General features: G+C 40.7%; 3 protein-coding genes across 3 annotated transcripts; all 3 read right to left on the bottom strand.

Moving 5' to 3' along the window:
- Positions 1-9990: 9990 nt before the first annotated feature.
- Positions 9991-11640, bottom strand: MELLADRAFT_103149 (uncharacterized protein; the record flags this gene model as incomplete). The annotated part of the gene is made up of 3 exons (XM_007405926.1): positions 9991-10108; positions 10603-10747; positions 11022-11640. 3 exons carry the CDS (start codon positions 11638-11640, stop codon positions 9991-9993), a joined length of 882 nt encoding a protein of 293 aa, XP_007405988.1.
- A 1835-nt stretch (positions 11641-13475) lies between these two features.
- On the bottom strand, positions 13476-16742 carry MELLADRAFT_74184 (family 13 glycoside hydrolase; the record flags this gene model as incomplete). Its single annotated transcript, XM_007405925.1, has 18 exons — positions 13476-13859; positions 13943-14035; positions 14143-14352; positions 14414-14526; positions 14590-14714; positions 14785-14831; positions 14921-14962; positions 15036-15058; positions 15148-15225; positions 15298-15383; positions 15476-15491; positions 15590-15702; positions 15811-15891; positions 15955-16042; positions 16132-16297; positions 16387-16397; positions 16474-16576; positions 16647-16742. The coding sequence occupies 18 exons, from the start codon at positions 16725-16727 to the stop codon at positions 13791-13793; spliced, it is 1545 nt and encodes a 514-aa protein (XP_007405987.1).
- A 1167-nt stretch (positions 16743-17909) lies between these two features.
- On the bottom strand, positions 17910-18819 carry MELLADRAFT_123820 (uncharacterized protein; the record flags this gene model as incomplete). Its single annotated transcript, XM_007405924.1, has 5 exons — positions 17910-18101; positions 18167-18232; positions 18314-18421; positions 18535-18597; positions 18681-18819. 5 exons carry the CDS (start codon positions 18817-18819, stop codon positions 18076-18078), a joined length of 402 nt encoding a protein of 133 aa, XP_007405986.1.
- Between the last annotated feature and the right edge of the window lie 2411 nt (positions 18820-21230).

Raw genomic sequence — 21230 nt, 5'->3', positions numbered from 1 at the left:
TGTACTTAAAGGTGATGGAAAATTAAGGGTAGTACATGATTTACAAGTATTAAATAGAGTAACAATTAAGGACTCTGGGGTACCACCTGCTCCTGAAGATTTCGTGGATCCTTTGCTGGAAGAGCTTGTTATGGACTTGGTGATATAATGGGAGGTTATGATGAAAGGGAATTAGCAGCATTTTCACGTCCTTTAACAACTTTTGAAACCCCTTTGGGAAGATTACAATTAACTAGATTACCTCAAGGAGCAACTAATTCAGTAGCTGTATATCAAGCTCAAATGATGTGGATATTGCAAGATGAAATTCCTCAACATGTAGGAATATTTATTGATGATGGAGGCGTGAAGGGACCAGAATCAGATTATAATAATGAAGTATTAAAAGAAAATAATGGTATAAGAAAATTTATTTGGGAATATGCCGTGGTTTTAGAAAGAATGTTGTTCAGGATTGAAGAAGCAGGACTTACTGTGTCTGGAAAGAAGTTTGCTGTGTGTGTACCTGCTTTGGAAATTGTTGGACATATTGTAAGCAAGAAAGGAAGGAGTATATCAATTAAAAAGAAGAATAAGATTCAAAGTTGGCCAACTCCAACAAATAAAACTCAAGTATTAGGATTTTTGGGCACGTGTATATATGTAAGAATGTTTATTCCTAATTTTGGTCATTTGGCAGCACCTTCAAGAAGGCTTACAAGATTAAAAGTGGAGTTTATATGGAGTCAAGAGTGTGAGGATGCTTTTAAATTATTGAAGAAGATTGTTGGGGAAGATATAATATTATCAGCTTTGGATTATAATGAAGAAGCAAGTCCAATTATTCTAGCCGTGGATTCAAGTCATATAGCAGCTGGAGGAGTATTAATGCAAGCGGATGGAAATGGGGAAGTCAGGCCAGTATTCTATGAATCAGAAGTATTTACTGAGGTGGAATCAAGGTATTCTCAACCCAAATTAGAGCTATGTGGCGTGGCAAAGATTCTTAAAAAGTTCAGAACAAAGTTATGGGGTCAACATTTTGAATTACAAGTGGATGCAAAGGCTTTAATTCAGATGATTAACACGCCAAGTTTACCTAATGCTGCTATGACAAGATGGGTAGCTTTCATTCAATTATTTTCATTTGATTTAGTTCATAAACATGCTAAAAGCTTTGGAATGCCAGATGGATTATCAAGAAGAATGCGTGGAAGTGATTCAGATTCAGCTGAGAGTTTTAATGAGGAGGATAAAGATATTAAAGTATATGAAAGTTTTAAATTGCAGAATGAGGATTTAACATCAGAAAAAGAGGAGGAAGAGAGTGGAACAATTTGGGCGCAAGAAGGTGTTTGGAAGTATTTACAAGAGTATTTAACAACTTTAAAAAGACCTGAAGGATGCTTGGATGATGAGTTTCAAAGGCTTAAGAATAGAGCTCCTTCTTATTACGTGGAAAATGAAAGATTGAAGAAAAGAGGAGTACCTTATGGAAGATTGGTTGTTTCAAATTTAGAAGGACAAAGGTTTGTTTTAGAGAAATTACATGAGGAATTAGGACATAGAGGAATTGAGGAGACTTATAAAAGATGTTTGGTAAGATTCTGGTGGCCTGAAATGAAGGAATTTGTTAGAGATTGGGTATTGACGTGTGAAATATGTCAGAAGAAAAGTTCAAAGAAAGAAAAAGAAATGGGAAGGGCAACTGGTGAAAGTACTTTATTTGGAAGAGTGAGCTTGGATGCCATTCATATTAAGGCGGGTAATTATAATTATGCTATAATAGCTAGAGATGATTTAACTGGATGGGTAGAAGCTGCACCTTTAAAGAAGTTAACAGCACCTGCAGTGGCCAAATTTATTACTAAAGAATGGTTAATGAGATATGGTTCTGTTAAATGTTTTACTGTGGATGGAGGTTCTGAATTTAAAGGAGTATTTAGAGATGCAATTGCTATGTCAGGATCAAAATTAGGGGAATCCACGGCATATTGGCCACAGTCAGAAGGAATGGTTGAAAGAGGTCATAAGGATATTAAAGGAGCTTTGGTAAAATTAAGTGATGAGACTGGGACTTCTTGGGAAACATTTTTACCTCAAGTATTATTTGCAGACAGGATTTCCACGAAAAGAACCACTGGATTATCTCCTTATGAGATGTTATTTAATCAACTAGCAATTTTACCCGTGGATTTGGAAGCTGGGACATTTTTAGGTACTGATTGGGATATTATTTACACTGGAGAAGATTTATTAAAAGCAAGAATGGAACAATTATTGGGAAGAGAAGAATTAATTAAGAAGGCTTATGAAAAGATGATGAAGGCAAGAGTAGATGGAATTATATATTGGGACAAGAAAAATGCGCATAGATTAAGAAATCCATTAGAGAAGGGAACTTTGGTATTAACTTATAACAAAAGTTTAGAATTTCAATGGGGAAAATTATTTAAAAATAGATGGAATGGGCCTTATAAGGTAGTTGAACAACATATGGGAGGTGCTTATATTCTAGAAGAGTTAGATGGAACTCAATTATCGCGAAAATATGCTGCTGAACATGTTAAAAGATTTTATCCTAGGGGTGTGGCAATATTAGCAGAAGAAGAGGAGGTGGGCATTGAAGAGGAAGAGGCGCAATTATAAGTATAAATTACCACTAATAATATTATTAATTTCAAAAGATAAAAATATATATAAAAGATTAAAAGAATTAAAAGACCAGAATAAAAATATAAGATAAGATTTAAAAAAAAAATAAAAAATAATAAGGATATGTTTCACTAGTTATCAGTATATTAAAATTTTAAAAGAAGATTAAAAATGTACAAGTTAAAAGATATAAAAAAAAAAAAAAAAATTAAGGAGAAGAAGGGAAAAGGCGTGGATCAAGCCAGCTTGGAAGTTCATAAATAGTAGGAGTATATTCAGAATAATTATAATCAGTATAAGGAGAATTTACAGCGGGAATTACAGGAGGACTATTATTAACATAATTAATTAGAGGAGGTTCAGTATTAGGAGGATTGGTAGAAGGAGTACTGTAGGGGGATAAAATAGCAGCATTTGCACGCTCAGCATGATTAAGGAATGGAATAAAAGTTGCTACAGTCAAACACTCATCTTCACCCCTTCTTGAAACATACTCAGCTATAGAATGTGCACGCAACAAATGATAATGATTATTAATTATGTTTGGAACTTCAAAGCCTGCTTCTTTAAATTGTCTGATTGTATCATCCAGGATCCTCCAAGAATGCCAATTCTGATAAGTTATATAATCAGTTTTCCACGCCAGGTTATGTTCATATAATCTTTCAAAAAATGGATCAGATGTAGTAAAGTTGGTTTCAATTGATGAAGTAATAGAGGGATTAGGGGAATCAGGTGCTGAAGGCGTGTTATTTAAATTAATATTATAAGGGTTAAGGAAATTTATTCTGATAGGAGTATTAGGCGTGTTTGGTGGAGGGTAATTGTTGGCAGGAGAATTAGGTACAGGTGAATTATTGGATGAAGGCGCTGAGGGGTAGGCTATTAAAATTAAATAAAGAAAAGACATTAAAAATTAGTAAAAGAATTAAATAAAAACATTGAAACTTATTATAAAGAAAAGAAGAAAGAAATAGAAGAAAGAAATTGGACTTACAGCATATTATTCCTAGACTATGGCATCTTTGGCAAGCAGGATTGATTTGATAGTGGCAGGAGGAGTTTACCATCCGGCATTGGACACAAGGTGAAGCTACAGAAGGTGAAACAGTGTTGACCATATTGGAAATAAAGGAAAATTCGAGAATTTAGTGATTTGGAGTGTTTAATTGAATTGTTTAATTGATAAACTGGGGGCAGTTTGGAAGAAGAGGAGGATGTGGTGATCAATTTATGGGATCAATTAAAAAATTCACAATTACCAGTTTACCAGTTTATTAGCAGGATTCAGCAGGAAAGAAAATTCGAAATGGAGGTTTTTGATCAATTGAAGCTCTTGTAGGCTTATGTATTGGTCATTAGGTCAACATTACATCATTTTATTTCACATTATATATTAAGATCATTATAGTTTACTTACAAATTTATTACAAAAAGAAAGAAAGAAAAACATAAGAAAAATTCGAAATTATAGGTATAAAGGTTGGAAAATGGTTTTTAGGGTAGTAATATTAGAGTTATGGGTATTATGAGGTTAGAATATGAAAGAACAACATTATATGATACTATGACAATTTTAATCTTCAAGGTTGATAAGTAGAAACAGAAGTTATTAGGAAAAAAGCACTTTTTCAAAGTTGGTAAACAAGAGGTACACGTGTAGTTTGGTTGTGTAATAGTGGTAGTGATGGAATTTAAGGTTGCCAAGAGGATTTTCCGGGATTTTTAAGGCTATAGATGATGATGTCATATTACATGAGCAAGAAAAAGATAGTAGTAGCTGTGAAAAGTGAAGAAAATGGGTGAAATTCGTGGAAAATGGAGGTTTTCAGCTAATTACATATGTCAAATGACGTCAGAATAGGTTGGTAGATGGCTCATTCAACGCAGAAGAGTGGATTACATAATGTACAAACTTTAAATCATTAGTAACGGAGGTGTGTGTAAAAAGTTATAAGGCAAATAAAGAATTGGTGTGAATCTCGAATTTACAGTCACAAGTCATATGTAACACTAAAAACCTTAACTTCACAACTCAATATCTTACTCATCACTCATCAGAAGTAGGTCATGTAGGTGTCAGAAATGATCAGTAACACGTGGGCTACAAGATGCACTTTAGTAATCAAAAATTGGAGCACATCTGAAAAAATTCGTAATCTCAAAAATTGGTTTTCAGCTAGTTTACAAGGAAAAAATCACCTGTATTCATCATAAGAAGTGCTGTACATCATATTATTGCGTCATTGATCACTTTTAGCTGTGAAAATTACATCATTTATTAGTAACAAAACCATTACATTGCGTCATCATAGGGTTTTTAGGGAATTTTGGGCGGATTCTATTGGTTTTGAGGCTGTTGACCATTGTAAAAGTTCTAGTACATTGTTATATATACCTTGAGAGGGTTTTGGGACTGTTGTTCCCCTTTTTTTCTTTATCATTTACGCCATTATTATTTTGTTTATCATCATAAACTTATTTTAATAGTACCTGTTCACTTAAATACGCCCTTTATTACAGTTATAAAGAGAAATTTACTTTAGTTTTATAGTCATAAAGACTTATTGGGAATAATATCAATCAGATATTGCTTATTTTTTTTCAGTTATCAATTGGGAATAACACTATAGCAGTGTTGATAGTAATACAAAGTGTGCTTTTGAAGTTAAAATTACGTGTGAAGTTATATTTCTCTGGTGCCTTATCAGTACTCAATACAACAGAGCTCTTTCTGATTGTGTTGTTTTAGAAGAGCAGTCCTTAGACAACTTCTACTAGTCATTTTATTAGTAGATTATCCTCTTCCAGCTCTGTATAACCCTTGTTGGGTTATAAGTTCTACAACGTGCCTTTTTAACAATCTTTCCACCGCGGCTACCGGGCATAGGACTGAGTTGTGTTGTCTCAGGTTCAGGAACTGGACCTCATTCGGCTTTGCCGTTTTGGCTTCTGTCAGCCCAATCGACATAACTTGTTTGTCGTCTGAGATTTTCACGTCTTCGATTCGAACGGCCTTGGATTCTCTGAGCGTGGTGAGTTCGCCTAGCCTCTCCATGCCCCAGAACGCGACCAGGGCTATGGTTACTGACAGTTCGGCCGCCCCGTCGTTCCTCGGCAGGTTCCTCAATAAGCTCGCTAGATGTATGATTTGAACTGGCTGTTTTTGTGGCATAGTTTTCGCTCTAGCGTCGATCATCTTGGCCGCTTTCAGCAATACCGGAATCGCTCCGCTCCTTAAAGTGGTTGCGGAGCGATAGCGGAGCGCTTGGGGCATCCGCTATATACACCAATATATATAGCGGGGCCTCCGCTCTGCACACAAGTAGGGATGAGTTTCATAGCGGAGCTTTCGCTCCGCAACCTGCCCAGAGTGTGTTTACTGCGCTATATAGCGGAGGGAACCCAAAAAATGCCCTGAAGCCATACACAGCACCTTCCATTCCACCGCTTTGAATGATGAAAAGAACACTTTTGTATCAGGCTTTCAATTTTCTTAGATTCAACTTTGCTTTGCTTCAACATTCACCAAACTCACCTTGTCACTCTCAAGATTTGGATCAATTGATTGAATCATTTGATCAAACAAGTGTATAATGAAATGACAACTTTGATTTCTGATGACATCTTTACCTCAGCTTTTCAGTTGACCGTTCCAACAATCGATTCTAATGATTTCCAATCAAAACTTAATTTGACTTACATTACCAAGACCCATCGGCTTCTTTACCTCAACCATTTGTTAGTGAACTCACCTCATTCACCACTCAACATTCTTCATTCGATTTGATTTCAAAGATCACTTAATAAGCTTCATACTTTCTTTTCCATTCCTCCCACAGCTTCTAGAAGTCATTCAATGTGATTGCGAGAGTGAAACATGCTGCGTGCTAACAATAACCCACGCACTACCCTCACTCCGACTGAATTAATGCGAACGGATGATTTGATTAGGTATTAATCAATTCCTTGTCTTTTCTCGTATGCTTTTACTGATACCTTTCGATCGTTCTTTCCCAGCGATGTTCTAAATGCTTGTCTTTGGCCTGACACCACTGGATTTCCTGATGCTTCTAATCAGATACCAAACAAAAGAACTACATATCAAATTCACTCCTGATTATTGTAGACCTCGATTGCTAAACATTGAGGATATCAAGGCCATCATCAGTCGGGTAAGTTTTTGATTGGTTTCTTAGCTTACTGTTTTGTCTACCTTCCTCAGTCACTGATAATTTATATCCAATGACATCAAAAATATCTAGTGAGGCTACTTAATTGATCAGGCAGTGTGTGTAACTGCCCCTGATCATCTATCTAGCGTCCTATGTAACTATAAAATGGTGCCTTTATAGCGCGCTATATATCGCAAAAAGAGCGTTTTTACCGCTCCGCAATCTCATCAGAGATTTTTTCTATCAAATAGCGGTTGGATAGTGGTCCCGCCTATAGCGGAGGCTCCGCTCCACAACACATATGGGACCAAATCCATAGCGTTGCGGAGCGGTTCCGGTGTTGCTTTCAGTACCCAATTGATTTCTCTTTGATCGATATCGGGAAAACGTAGGTGATGAAACAGATGCCATGCTCGGAGTCCTGATAGGTAGGCTTCGATGGTTGACGGTTTGATTTCATGATCCGATTTTGGCTTGCCCTCTACCTTCGGTGCCGCCCACTGGATGAATAGGAGGATTTGGCTGGCACTCGCGGGTAAGATTTGTCCGCGTCCTTTGTTCACACTTCTCCCAAAAGTCATATACTTGGTCATCGCTGAATTGTACTGTACTAACGTATCTTTCGACCAGCTACCCCCTAGGATCATCAGGCGTTGTACCGGATCGTCTTCGATGGTCACGACTCCGTCTTCGTTACTCAGAAAGTTATGTATCTTGTTCAAGTTAACCTTGTCCTTCTCTATTTTAGTTGAGTTCATCCTTGTGTTATAAATCTATCTAGATCTTCCGGGATCTCAACGATAACTTCGTTGTTCTGAGACAGGTCGGTTTCTAAACCTCTCGACAGAGCGTCCGCGTCGTTATCGCCGGAGGCCACGTGGTTTTGTTTTATGGAGCAGTGGTGAGTGGTGAGTAACTTCTGGATTTGTTTCCACTCGTTATTCACCGCTCGGTCTTTTGATCTGGCGTTTCGTATAGCTGCTTCCGTTGTTGTATTATCGGTCCACACGATGAAACACTGACCCTTTGTTTCCATTCGTTTCAGGACTACCAGGAGGCCTAGTCGAACAGCAACTGTTTCGAGCCAGGCGATCTTTCGGTTCACTTGGTCGATCGTGATGTCATCCCACCCCGGCTTCAGTTTGAATCTTGCCCAGTGGTTCCCTATCAACACACCGATTCTGTATGATGTTGAGGCGTCGCCCGTCCACCTTATGTCTTCTGGTTCAAGGTTTGGGATGATTCTCATGTGGTCAAAGGTGGTAAGTACCTTCAACCATTCTTCGAGATCGTCTCGTACAGCGTCACTGATACCGTGTCGTGCTTCGCTATTCCTCCAGGCGCCTTCCCAGCCGTACAATTCGCGCATATAGCACTTCATGTCTGGCATGATGTACGTGATATGACATAGTTACCCTACGAGTTTTTTGACCGGCTTTTTCTTCCATCTTTCTCCGTCTAGTAAGGCCTTTACTTGCTTTATTCTTGTTTCTAATTTCTCAGCAGGAAGTCTAACTGTCTTTTCGACCCCATTCCATATGAAGCCGAGATACTTCTGTTTGTCGGCGAAGTTGGCGAACTTGGTATGGTTCGATTTTACTCCCATACCCGCGCTAAGATGTAAGATTGACTCCATCGTGACGTTTGACCCGACTTCTTTGATTATTAGGTTATCATCCACCCATCGGAAGATTTTCGGGATTTGTAGAAGTATTTGCATAATCTCTTTCCAAACATCAGCGGCTCTCCCGAACGTACCGCATCCGGCGACTCCGCCGAAGCCAACTCTGGTGTCTACCCAAAGCCTATTGTAAAAGTCCAGGATCAACAGGTATTTCCACTGTGACGGGTGGGTCGGAATCTGGCGATATGCCTTCAGCCAGTCGAAGAGGGCAAGCTGCCACTTCTTGTCGGTGGTCCTCAGGAAGTCGGCTAACTTCTTAAAGTCATCCCAGGTCGTGATAAAATCTAATTTATCAACGAAGGAGTTTACTGACTGTTTTGGTGAATCTTTGGTCAGTTCTTTCCTCTTTCCTGTTTCTCTATTCTCATCCTTACTCACGGGAATGTCTTTTCTGTCGTGTGGGAATGACAGGTTACTTATCATCCTGAAGGAGCCGTCATTGTTCGTGACGCTCCCCATCGGATTTGACCTGAAGAATCCGAAGTGTCGCTGCACTTCTTGGTGTGTGAAAGGTCCGTAGAGCTTTCCTTCTGCTTTTTCTCTTTGGATTGTCTTCTCAATCTTGTCTCGCACTAGTAGCGCCGACGCTTGGTTTGGTGGTGTATACCACGGCAGGTCTTCGATTGTATGATCAGGTATACCTTGATCAAAACCTTCTCGCAGGCTGACTAACACATCGCCCCATTTCTCCATTAGATCACATTCTTTCATTAGCTCCTCCCACTCATCTATGTTTAGGTCGCACTCGGCTCTTTCTGGCCATCGACTTCTCTGCTCGAGTGGGTCTTGTTGTTCTCTCAGTGGTTCGTTCTCATCGATCTCACTGGTGGGGGTTCTAGTGGGAGGGGGACTTATACGGCAATGATTTGAACACATGTCAGTTTACGCTCCTCACGTTTTGCCTCAGGTTGGGCTCAGGTTATGGCTCTTCACTTTGTTCATTGCAAGTTTGGTCTAGTTTCTCAAGAACTCTGGAGGCGATATACTTACTTCTTTTGTGCTCCTTCCACATTTGCGCTACTACTTCCGCTTTGGTTGTTTGAGCTGCTCTGGCCTCCACCTTCGTTTCCGCCATGGCTTCTTCCCCAGTTTCCTCCTCCATTTGGGCCTCCTCGTCTTGCTCCACCTCTATTTCCTCTGTTATCGCTCTTTTTGAAGTTATGAATGAAGTTCTCTTTCTTCCCTTTGTAATTTGGGTTGATGTTCGCCACTGGTTGGCTATTTTGGGCGTGTTGGAATGGGTTATGAGATGTGGAGGCCGGATTCTGTTGATGATAGGCTTGGGGCGTAGTCTGGTAAGCGTATGAGTTTTCATGAGATTCATGTCTGTTCTGTGCCCACAGTGTTGACCGAACTGATTGAGTTGGTCTTGTGAGCTCCAGTTTCTCTTCTTTGCTCTCCGTTCTGCTTGGGTCGTCCCACTTAGTTGGTCTTCCTTGCCAGTTTGACCCGTCAAGGGGATCTATAAAGCATTTCGCGCCGGTGATTGCGTACGGGTTATCTAAGAACAAGTCGTCGTTTGCTCGGATCGTGTCTCTCTCCGCAAGTCTCTCGATAGTTTGATTTCGAATACTGATGTCTGCCATCGCGGTACCTTCCGGACCAACTTTGAACACTAGGTACGTCTGACGCATCATCATATCGTATCTGTACGCTTGGACCCAACAGCCGTCATTTTCGTCTTGGATTGCCAGGACATTATTGAAGTGAAGTTTCATGACCGGTAGGACTTCAACTTGTTTATATCGTTCAAGGTATTTCAGGAATAGTTCCTTCTGACGGTGCCACTGCGCGACTGTTGTCCTCCATTCGCTTGGGATAGGGGACCCGTTGTACGCGTTCGAATCGGCATCTTTGGTTTTGGCCCTCGATGATTTGTTGGACACGAATGCCACGTCTTGTCTCAACCAAGTCGGGTCAAAGATGGAGAGGGGAATGTAGCGATTGAACTCCTTCATGGCTGTGTCCCAGTGGGGTGATAATGCGGTGAGATGGTCGTTTATCAATTCTCCTTTTTGTACCTTCATCATTTTCCTTTCGGTTGTAGTTTTTGTTGATTTTTCAACTGTCTCTGAGGATGGGTTGTTCCTCTTCTCATTGAACACTAACCATTCCTCTTTCTGTTTTGACAGGTTGTCGTACAGTTTCCGATCTCCAGCTGCGAATGCGGCGTTGATCGCTTCCTCAAGTTGTGAGGCCACCACGTCAGTGACGGAAGGTTCGGCTATGTTTTGGTCTTCGACCGGTTGTTCCACTGTGGGTTTTTGTTTGGACGAATAGCACAAGTAGGTTAGTACTTGTTTTCTCCGTTTGTGATTGTTTGTCTAGTAGACTTCACTGGCTTTCTTTGTGGTTTGATGATTGTCTTTCCTTCCCTATTTGCTTATGCATTGGGTTTGTCATCTCTTCTAGAGGCATTTCCCGAGGGAAGGATTCCCTTTTAGGGTTGACCGTAGTCTTTGATCTGGGGGGGGGTTGAGGGAAAGGGAAATAGGATTAGGGGGGGGGACATTCAAGATTGTACTAACATTCACTCTTGTCACCCAATACTATACCGCCCACCGTTCTCACGCGTGAGTGTTCATCTCTTTGGACTGTTTTCCCACACCATAATTCCCCTGCATTCGGTTCTTGCTGGTCTTCTTCCTCTTCACCTGATGACTCCTTGTGTTGTTCTTTGTCTTCAGATTCAGCGTTCTGAGTTGTCTTCCGTTTCGGCGTTGGTTGCTGTTTGGTCGTTGGTCTCCCGCTGCCGGGCTTTATCACTCCTGCTGGTTGACTCTTCTTCCTTCCTTCTGCCTCCACCACTTGACTTTTCCCGTCTGCTAACTTGATCTTCTTTCCTTTCTTCTGTCCAACAGGTTTTGGGTTTGATGGTGGTGGGAAGGGTTTCGGGGGGGCTTTCTTCCTCTTCGATTGGCGTGTTGTGGGAAGCTCCTCTTGTCCGCTTGGTCCTGGTGCCAGATCCTCCGTGAGTCGACCTTCACCTTCGTCTCTTACTTCTCCGCCTTCATTCTGGTCTCTTTCTCTTTCTTCTTCATCGCCTTTTCTTCCTTCACTAACCTCTTCGACCTCCTTCCCTTTCCCTCCTCCTTCCTCTTTCCTCAGAGTCTCGTCAATTTGTCTTTGAAATTCTTCACTGTCCATTCTACTAGGTTGTAGCGTAATGATGGTTACTCGTAGGATATGTTAGGAGGAATTTGGTGTTTGCGTGTGGGGAGGTATGAGTGGATTATGCTTGATTTACTAAGTTTTGGTCGGATGAATATAGTTAAGATTAACGGAGAGTCTTCCCGATTATTATCTTGGAGGTCTGGTAGTGGTGCTTCGTTGTCGTTCTGATTATTGATGTTGCCTTTGAAGTATTATGCGAAAATTTTTACTACTTAAAGTATGAGCAACTTGAAGAGCATGAAATGCTCGAATCTACGACTAAGGTGCAGGAGAAGAATTGCAGAGAGTGATTGAAAAGTTTTCAATTCCTTCTCTCTGTATCTTCTACCCACCCGACCTTGTCGTGTATGTAGTGCTTACATGTGCACCTAGTCTGGTCTTACCCGCTTAGTGACAATAGAAAACCTTAACATGTCGTGCCTTTGGTGGTAAGATATCATGAAGTCAGTTCCATGATTCAATGGATATCATGAGTGTCAAATAAAATCCCACTGAACCATTGTGATCCTTCAGTGACATGAGTATTACAGAGAGTAGAACCACGTGCAATTCCTATCAAACACACAATAGTATAGATTAGATGGTGTGAATCCTACTCAGTGATCTACCATGAATGATTGCGCACCCTCAACAATATCCAAGGCTGAATAGTGGTCATAGAATCCAGGGTTTCAAATCATGAACATTGGAAGTAAATCTTGTCTGAATTAGGATTGATGACATGCTTCTTTCATATCCTGTCATGTAGGCTGCTTCCACAACTGTGCCTTCCTGGGTTGGCAACTGTGGTTCATTTCCAATGTGATCTCTGTTTGATGCAAAGTGGATTTATTTGAGCAGACCATCACTCATCACGCCAGGCTAGATCATTTATGTCCTGCTTGAGCTTACCTCAAGCTGGAAGATCTTATGCCCATTCCCTTTATATGAGTCATATTCCTGAGTATGCTCAATTATCAGCTAGGGGAAAGCACCACTAATCAGTCTATCTATGATTCTGAAATTTTTGATATTCATTAAAGACACCATTTTCACAAGCAGTTTTTTGCCTCTTGCAAAAGGTACACATTGTAAGACTGGTCCATGGAAAATGGATGAGTGTGCTCTTTAGAAAGAACCAACTTATTGAAAGCAATACAAGAGAAACAAACGTCAAACAAAGAGAATCCCTTCTACTTTGAGAGATATGGCTCCACTAGATTAATAATTTATGTCCCCCCACCCTCCCAAATAGAAATATCAACTAACTAAACAAAATCTCTCCAATGACTTAAACTAAAAGAATAGATGTAAAATAGAAGATTGTGGTTATGTAATACCCCTCAGCAAGATTGGTAGAGATAACCCATCAAGAAGGAACTACCAAAAGTAACACTGGGCACATGTAGCATTTTTCCCATTGTGCAAAATGATTAAAATTAATGTCAAAAATGATTAAAATTGCTGTGTTCATGCAGTAAAATGCAGTGTTAATGCACATGCAGAATAAATGCAAATTTACCTCATTTTCAATTTTTTGGTCCTTTGCAAACTTAACAAAGTCCCTCGTTTTTGAGCTGTACCGGCCAGCTCAAACGGCTGGCCAGTACAGCTCAAAAATGAGGGACTTTGTTAAGTTTGGGTCCTTTGGCTCCATCATTTTTCACTTGGGAAAATTACTACATGTGCCCAGTGTAAATGTGCTCAGATCTCATTTCCAAGCTTCTGGTGGATCCAAAATTATTTTGCTCAATTTCAGGCTTTTTACTTCAAACATTTCACTCTCCTTTTCTCATCCATCCCTTAGGCTTGGATAAAGTGGTAGCAATAAATACCGGAGGTGGGAAGAGTGGTCATTGGAGGAGCTCTTTTAAAAGTGCCGTTTGTTTCAAATTTTGGACTGTTCTCAAGGACAATCGGCAGAAAGGTGGCGACTTTTGGTAGCTCTGAGGAGCGTTTGTTTTGATGAAGGGCTTTGTTGAGCTTACATCAACATACTAAAAAGAGCACAAACCCTCCTAGAACTATACTTCAAATCAATACTCGTCAATACGCTTTCCTACAATTTCATGCAGGTTTGCTATCATTTGGAACACCAAATGAAGACACACAACCAATCACTTGAAAATTCTTCGGGATTAGACTCAAGCCTTTCTTTTATACTCGTCTCTTCCTTTCGCATCCTTCTTAGTCCAAACAGAAACTGATGAAGCCTTCAAATCGAATAAAATCATACGATCAGCTTCAGTCGAGTGTTTCTTTGAAATGGGTTTATGAAAAAATGAAAGTACGAAACTGGACACTTGAATTCTGCCCAACCATCTTCTCCGATACAAATGGTGTCCGGATGCCAACCCAAGCAATCTGTCCATTCTTCTCCCGAGTGATTCTGATGTTTCAAAGAACGTATACATGAGTATGATACACAGCAATGAAAGCAGATAACATAGATCATCAGCAAATATGGCGAAGTATTGATCCGATCACATGACTGACCCTTCCTACTTCCATACGTTTGGTGCCCTCTCCCCCATTTGAGATCACAACTGCACACCCATCATGACGCTCATCGCCATCTCTGACCCATCCAGCACACCGCTCATGGTCCCAATAATCCTTCATAGGGCCATATGCAAAAAGCTTACGAGCACGGATCAAGTCGTCTAGTTGAGACATCGGCTCAAACTTATGTTCACCTTTGATCCCCTGAGATTTTATCGACATAAGTGTACTAAACTCATCGAATAGCCTCAATTATATAGCTTACCTCGAGATCCCCCAGAAAGACACACGGATAACCATCTGGGCGCAACAAGATGATGCTGTACGCCAAAGGCTTGAATTGTGGTCCAACCCACGACTCCAGAGCCTCATAAGGTTCTGAAATCCCAGAGTCTTTATTACCAACACTTGTTTCGATGTCTATCAGAGGAACGAACTTACGCGTGTCATGGTTATCTACCATTGTAACAGCATCAACTGGTCTGCACTGAACCAGCGTATCATCGAAAATCTGACGAATATCATAGTTTTCTCCTTCGTCTGATGCTTTCTTGAAATTGTAATGCCTGAAAGGGAAGAAGCCTATTGAGCACGCGTTTACGAAATGTGAAGACATCATTGAAAGGAGAGCCTTACAGAGGAGCATCGAAAACCGAAAACTGCGCATCCAGTCCTTCAAGATACTGAATTTGTTACATGGAAGCTCATTCATCAAGATGTACTGTAGTACTAGATCGCTTGCCCAAAAACATGGCAGAGTAGTATAGCTTACGGCACTGATAGTGTCAATGTCGTCCTTCCAGAATTCACCAACCTGATTTGATTACACATGATCTTCAGTGAGAATAATGAAATGGAGAAGACGAAAACTTTGGGAATATACGCACAGCAAATAGATCAGGGTTTCCAACTGGTGATAGATGACAAAAACAAAAGAATTGGTCAGAGGTACAGTCGGGCTAATAGATCGCGTCCAAAAAATGTTATAAGGGAACAAACCTTCACGTCTGACATGCTTAATGAAATCGGCCACAAATCCTCTATCCATATGTTTGACAGCATCAAATCGGAACCCGGCTGATGAGGTGGACAAACAAGAAAATTCTCAGCTCGAGTCTCTCGTAAATTTAGTGATAGAAATCATATGACCTGCTCCAAGTTCCTTGATGATCCATATACCCCATTTCTTACATTCGTCAGAAACCTCTGGATGTGAATGATCGAGATCCGAGAACCTTCAGTGCCGAATCATTTACGCGCATCAGGTAATTATTTCAATCAATCAGTAAAGGACCATCTGATAGAATGAGCAAAGATATGTCCTCACATCAAATAGTCAAAGTCTGTAATGTGCAAACGGAGGCTAAGAGTCAGAAAGCGGCCATCCAGATTCCAGATATGATAAGGGAGGTGATTGAGTTTCAGGATCATCACAACGTACTTCCGTTCTCTTCATCAACATCTGTTGCCCACGCCTTCCCATTTCCTTCTATTTTGAAGATCGCTTTCTTCTTGTTCTTATTATCATAATCTACACCTGTGAAATGATGAGAACTGTACAAAAGAGGTGACAAATGAGAACGTTCTTCTGGACCACTGTAACTTTGCGCTCCTTTGACTTTTGAAGCTTTTCTTTGGCTCTAACAGATAAGAAAACTCAACTGCCATTCAAATTCACTGTACTTTCCTTTACGTTGCGGAAAGTTGAACCCGGTCCACGCCTCAATTTCGTACGCATCGGATCTGATCATCGAAATGAGGTTACTTCTCAGATGTCAAAATAGTTCCGAATTTTTCAGTCCTCACATTTCTTCATTTCTGTTATTTGAATTGACCTCTTTGGCTTTGCAAGTCTCAGAAAAGTCAGCACCCGCCTTATGATTCAGCACAGCATCTAATTTGTCAATGTTAAAACAATTTTGTCATTTATCTGACCCCAAAAGGTCACAAATAACAAACTCGAGAGCAAAAATAAGTCCTTACCTATATATACCGCGACTCCGCATTCACGAGCTTGACGAACGGCGTCAACCAACTCTTCTTTAGTTCCCCATTTAGTTCTGGTCTTTTTTGGGTCCTCTTTGTTTGGAAATTCTCCCAAGTCAAAGAGGTCGTAGATATCATACCCGTTACCTTCCATAGAGCTAGCCTGTATCAAATCAAACCATCTGATGGACATCAGTATAACATCCATCAAATCTGTGATGTTTCCATTCTGATGAATCATTCAAAAATGACCTTTGTTGGAGCTGTGGCAAGAAATTAGATCAGAACCTGATAGCAAGTGAAGACAAAGATTGAATATGTCGAGAGATGAATTCTTACGAGGTAACCAAGCGGCAGTGATTCCTAAATCAGCAAGATGTTTGACACGATCTTTGAACCATTTCCAGTGCTTCCCATTTCCTTCAGAGTGCCATTCGAATGCCTAGAAGATCAAAAATGTTTGTTATGATCGCTTGATTTCTTAGTTGATGATCATCTTTGATGGTACTGACTTGGATCATTGTATAATTGTGTGATGGTGGTTCGTCACCATGTCGCTCACGATGGAAGAAGTTATTGGCTCTATCGGCCATGGTCTCAAAGTGTTGATGAGCGGTAAGTAATCAGTTGGATGCTCTGATGAGCTTTATATGCTGTTGAAGAGTTAAAAATCATACAAACCCCTAAACGTCATCTATGACGTCATTTTCATTTTAGGGCTGTGTCCCGCTGCCTTTCTCAAACGGTGTTCATAAAGACGCACAGCGAAGTTCTGGATAGATATCATTCGAGATATCTATGGAATCGACATCCGAGCCATCGCCATCGTAAACTGCCTCATTCCGAGATGAAGATGACTGGTGAAATTGGGGCGAGGACTCAAGAGACAATGGACTGGTGCTTCATTACCTCGCAGATTGAGCACCGTTGAAATTGAGGTGGGTCCCTTAGCTCAACGGCATGCACTTCGATCTTTCAACTCTTGGAAGTGCAAATCGTACGGTTTTGCAAAAGGATGTAGCGGCACGATGTGCTGATGTGATCACGTCTGCTAAAGGAACTCTGCTTAAAGATGTGTATCGCAAGGATATGTAGGCAGTATAACTGGTGATAAGCCACTGGAGGGTGTTACTACATACTTGATGCACCAGGATACATGATCGACATGGACATCAGCTTCCAGCTTGATCAACTCCAAGGATCTGCACCTAAGATCCCGTCGGAAGAAGGGAAAACACAATGTCTCGGACCATAAGGAAACTACATCTTCAGCGCCAACCCAAGATAAAGAGTCTCTGCCATATATGCAATTTGCCAATGCAAGAACTCATCTGATCACTTGCACTCAAAAAAATACAAGAAAGCTCAGGACAAGACAAAGATTCAACGTGCCACTCTCTCATGTGATGTTTCTGAAGGCTGAGATAAAAAATGACATTGCTTGATTTTCGTCGTGATTTGCCGAGTCTGCTCAATGATTTTTTTCATACATCAGAAAATATTGGTCTACCCAGGCACTTTAAATTTCGCTAAGGATTTGGACGGGTGTAATCGCAGCAACCGTGAAGATACCTTTGAGAATACCACAAGAAGAGTAGCATATACCTGATTGTCTCAAGACAAAGACTGGAAGGTGATACATCAACGCTTTTGAGAAGGAATCTTGAAAAATTTGGGTTGTGATATCACTGTGCCAATGTGAGCTAAGCTGACTTCTGCTCTGTGTGTCATTGACAGTGCATATAATCAACATCAAGAATAGGAAAAGTTAAAGTGTTGACAAAGCAGCGCTTCAAAGGAAGTAGATTCAATGTGGTCTATATAGACTTAGTGCACTGCACCCCTGTGACCAATTTGTATATCTGTTTTGATCCTCTCCCTAGGAAACAGGCTGAGTCATTCATGACATACATCAAGCTCAAAAATCCAGATCCGAGTAATCTAAGTACTAAAGCAGGATGTACACGCTGAGAGAAGGCAAATGATCACCTCAGTTATTTAGGCTTCACTGAGCGTTTCAGATTTGACTCACTTATGAATGGGATCGTCTCGGGGGTCCCCCCACAGTAATAATCCCGACCTCCGTCGTTGTGACACTCTGAGCGATTTGATCCATTCCACACGTCGAAGTAAATCAGAGTCTGAAGTAAGCAGTGGAAAACCCAAACAGGCTACTCACCAAATACCCCATCGTCCTCCATCCAATTGTATCTCACACATTGTTGTTTGCTTACGCCACCGTGGCTTCCGGCGATTACACAGCCATCCAATTGAACCCATTGGTTTCCTATATTTGACAGAGTACCAGATGTGCATTCGTAAAATCGCAATGCATTAGTTAATATATTCTTTCAAGAGGTGATGGTCAGAGAATGATATTATTTATTTCAAAACATTTACCGTTGAGCCAGCATTGCTTTTTATGGCAATTTTGTTGCTCTGAATTCCTACCATCCTTACAGACTTTGAAAGATGAAGTGACAGATTGAGTCAAATTATTGGCTGTAGTACAATCAGAATCGATAGGAGTTAACGGTCGAACATACCGATGATATCATCACTATCAGATCCTGTGAATTCGCTGTGGCATTTTGTTGTGAAGAACTTTGTGGATGATACAATGAGTGAACTGAGGCACAAGATGGATGCTAGAACGCAAATCTTGACAAAAGACTGGTGCAACATGTTGATGGGGAAAATGATGGAAGACCTGTAACAGAGGTGATGGAGATGATTGATAATTGTTGAGTGCGAGGTCAGCTGTGTTTCAAGTTGGATTGAGTAGGCTGATGAGAAAGGGATGGTTTCTATCTTGATGTAGGACGCTGTCCTTCGAGACCAAAAAACATGTGATGGTTTGTGGCTTCCTGGTTCAGTATAATCGGCAAAAGTCAAATTAGAAATCAACAGATCTTCGAGGGTTCTTTCGAAGCCACTTGTGGATTCGCCATCCAACAACCTTCTGCCTTCATCCCAGTGTGCGTATGAGACCACCACCTTGTACGGAGAGATGCGGTATCAGTCTTTTTCTGAGACTCCCTGAGACGGTCTCTGAGCCATACAGGGATAGTACAATTTCTTCCAGAGTGGCACTTTTTTTTTTCGAGCGGGGCGCGCTTTTTTTCTCTGGTCTTCTCGGACTACCCAGGACTGTACAAAGGGATCTTGTAAGATTGACCGATCAGAAATAGATCAAAATCAACCAATATGAGAGAAGGAACCATGTTAACGGTGATTGATTTTGTGTGTTAATTTGTTTGCAATGTCAAATCAATCCCGTTTTGATGTGCTCCATCACACAGGACCAGGGTGGGTTTCTCACAGGACAATGGTCCCTTTGATTCTCTCCATCATACACTTTGGACTTTGGTCAAACATTATGATTTCATGGAAAGAATGTAATATAATCGAATAACAGAGTATGAATGATTCACAAAAGAGTGAAACTATTTGAGCCATCTTCATCAGCTGTTCACCAAGCTGCTAGCCACATGAACACCTGTATTCGCGATATTATGTTATGTGAACAAGGTTGTGGCTTGGTGGATTCCCTTCATTCCTTCTCTCGTGACATTCTACAAGAAAAACCCAAGAAAAAGGGTTTGGTCATTAGTCATCAAAATGATGTTATTGCAGGTATTTCACCATTAGCATCATGACTGAACAATATCTTTCGATTATATTGTTTCACCATTAAAGCCCTAATTGTGATAATCAAAACCAATAGAGAATGGATGAATATTCAAACACAAAGAAAAAGAAAAAGAAACACCTGTAGGATCAAAAGGAGCAGATAAACGTTAAAGATACACCGATCGTTTTGGAGGATCAGCTTGATGTATCGTAGAAGAACATTCTGCAGGACTATGATTGATAGCAGCTGAGTCGAATCAATCACAAGCAAAAGGTTGAATGGGACTTTGGTGTAGAGTCGTGTGAAAATTTATTTGATTTGTTAAGAATCTGAGGAAAATCGATCGAAGCACGAGGAGAATCGATCGGAGCACGAGGAGCATCGATTGAAGTATGACAACATTCAACAGGAGTATGTGACAATTCGACTAAAGATGGTTGATTCAGAATTAATTAAAACCAAATGTGAAAAAACAAAACAAAAAGAAAATAAAAAATAAAGAAAACTTACTTACTAGGAAGAGGTGAAGTTGAAGTTGAAGTCCATAAACTTGATGCCGGCTAATAGTATAAGATCATCAAAAAAATCAATGTGAGTTATGAAGACAAAGAACCAAAGAAATTTCTAAAAGCTTATCAAAAAAAGTCAGGTTATCTTGATGCTTTCTGCCAATGCCTTGATGATGACTTCCTCTGAAGGCTTGTTGATGAAATTTTTTGAGTCGTTTCCCGGATATGGTACGCTGTACAAATGAACTATGGAGTGTGTATGAAGGGTGTACAGAAAGCCACTTTTTTTTGTAGCTCAGAGAGAGTCTCAGAAGAGTCTCAGAGCGACAGAGTCTCAGAAAAAGACTGATACTGTTACGCTCCCACCTTGTAGTGACTTTTTCACAGGGTTTTTGAGGGTTTTAGTACACATAATGTTCGATCATCGATAGCCTTTCAGCTGTATAACCCATGAGACCATGCTATAGAAAATTCCAGTGCGTCCAATTTGGAAGGAAGTCCAGGGATCGGATGTCGTCCCCAGGTTATCTCTCCAATTCAGCACCAACGGCGCCTCGCAGCTCTACTGAATCCGCGGAGTCCTGCTGTCATGCGGCGGTTAGCTTGACCAACTCCAGAGTCCAATCTCCGCGGGGCACTTGCAGACTTGATCCTCGCAAGCTGAACGGAGGGAAAAATAAACCTGATAGGGCGGGCCTGGTGAACCAGCAGGCCTGCCAAAATATTTTGGACTAGAAGTTTTTCCCCCCTATCGATCACTCCCCCGCTCCCTGACTTGAGATTTTGTCCTCCTCGAACTTGAACGTGCTTCTTACGATCACATTTGCTTTTAGACTTTCAGATCCACTAAAAACCTCTCTGAGGCTCTGGTTTGAAATAGAAGAACTATCTTGGGCGTCAGATGAATGTTGGTGTAATGCACACATAGGTACCAGCGGTCTGCTGCTTACAAT

The sequence above is a fragment of the Melampsora larici-populina genome, assembly GCF_000204055.1.
Source record: "Melampsora larici-populina 98AG31 unplaced genomic scaffold MELLAscaffold_5, whole genome shotgun sequence".
Lineage (NCBI taxonomy): Eukaryota > Fungi > Basidiomycota > Pucciniomycetes > Pucciniales > Melampsoraceae > Melampsora > Melampsora laricis-populina.
The sequence above is the reverse complement of the archived record's forward strand: the minus strand, read 5'-3'. Positions and strand labels throughout refer to the sequence as shown.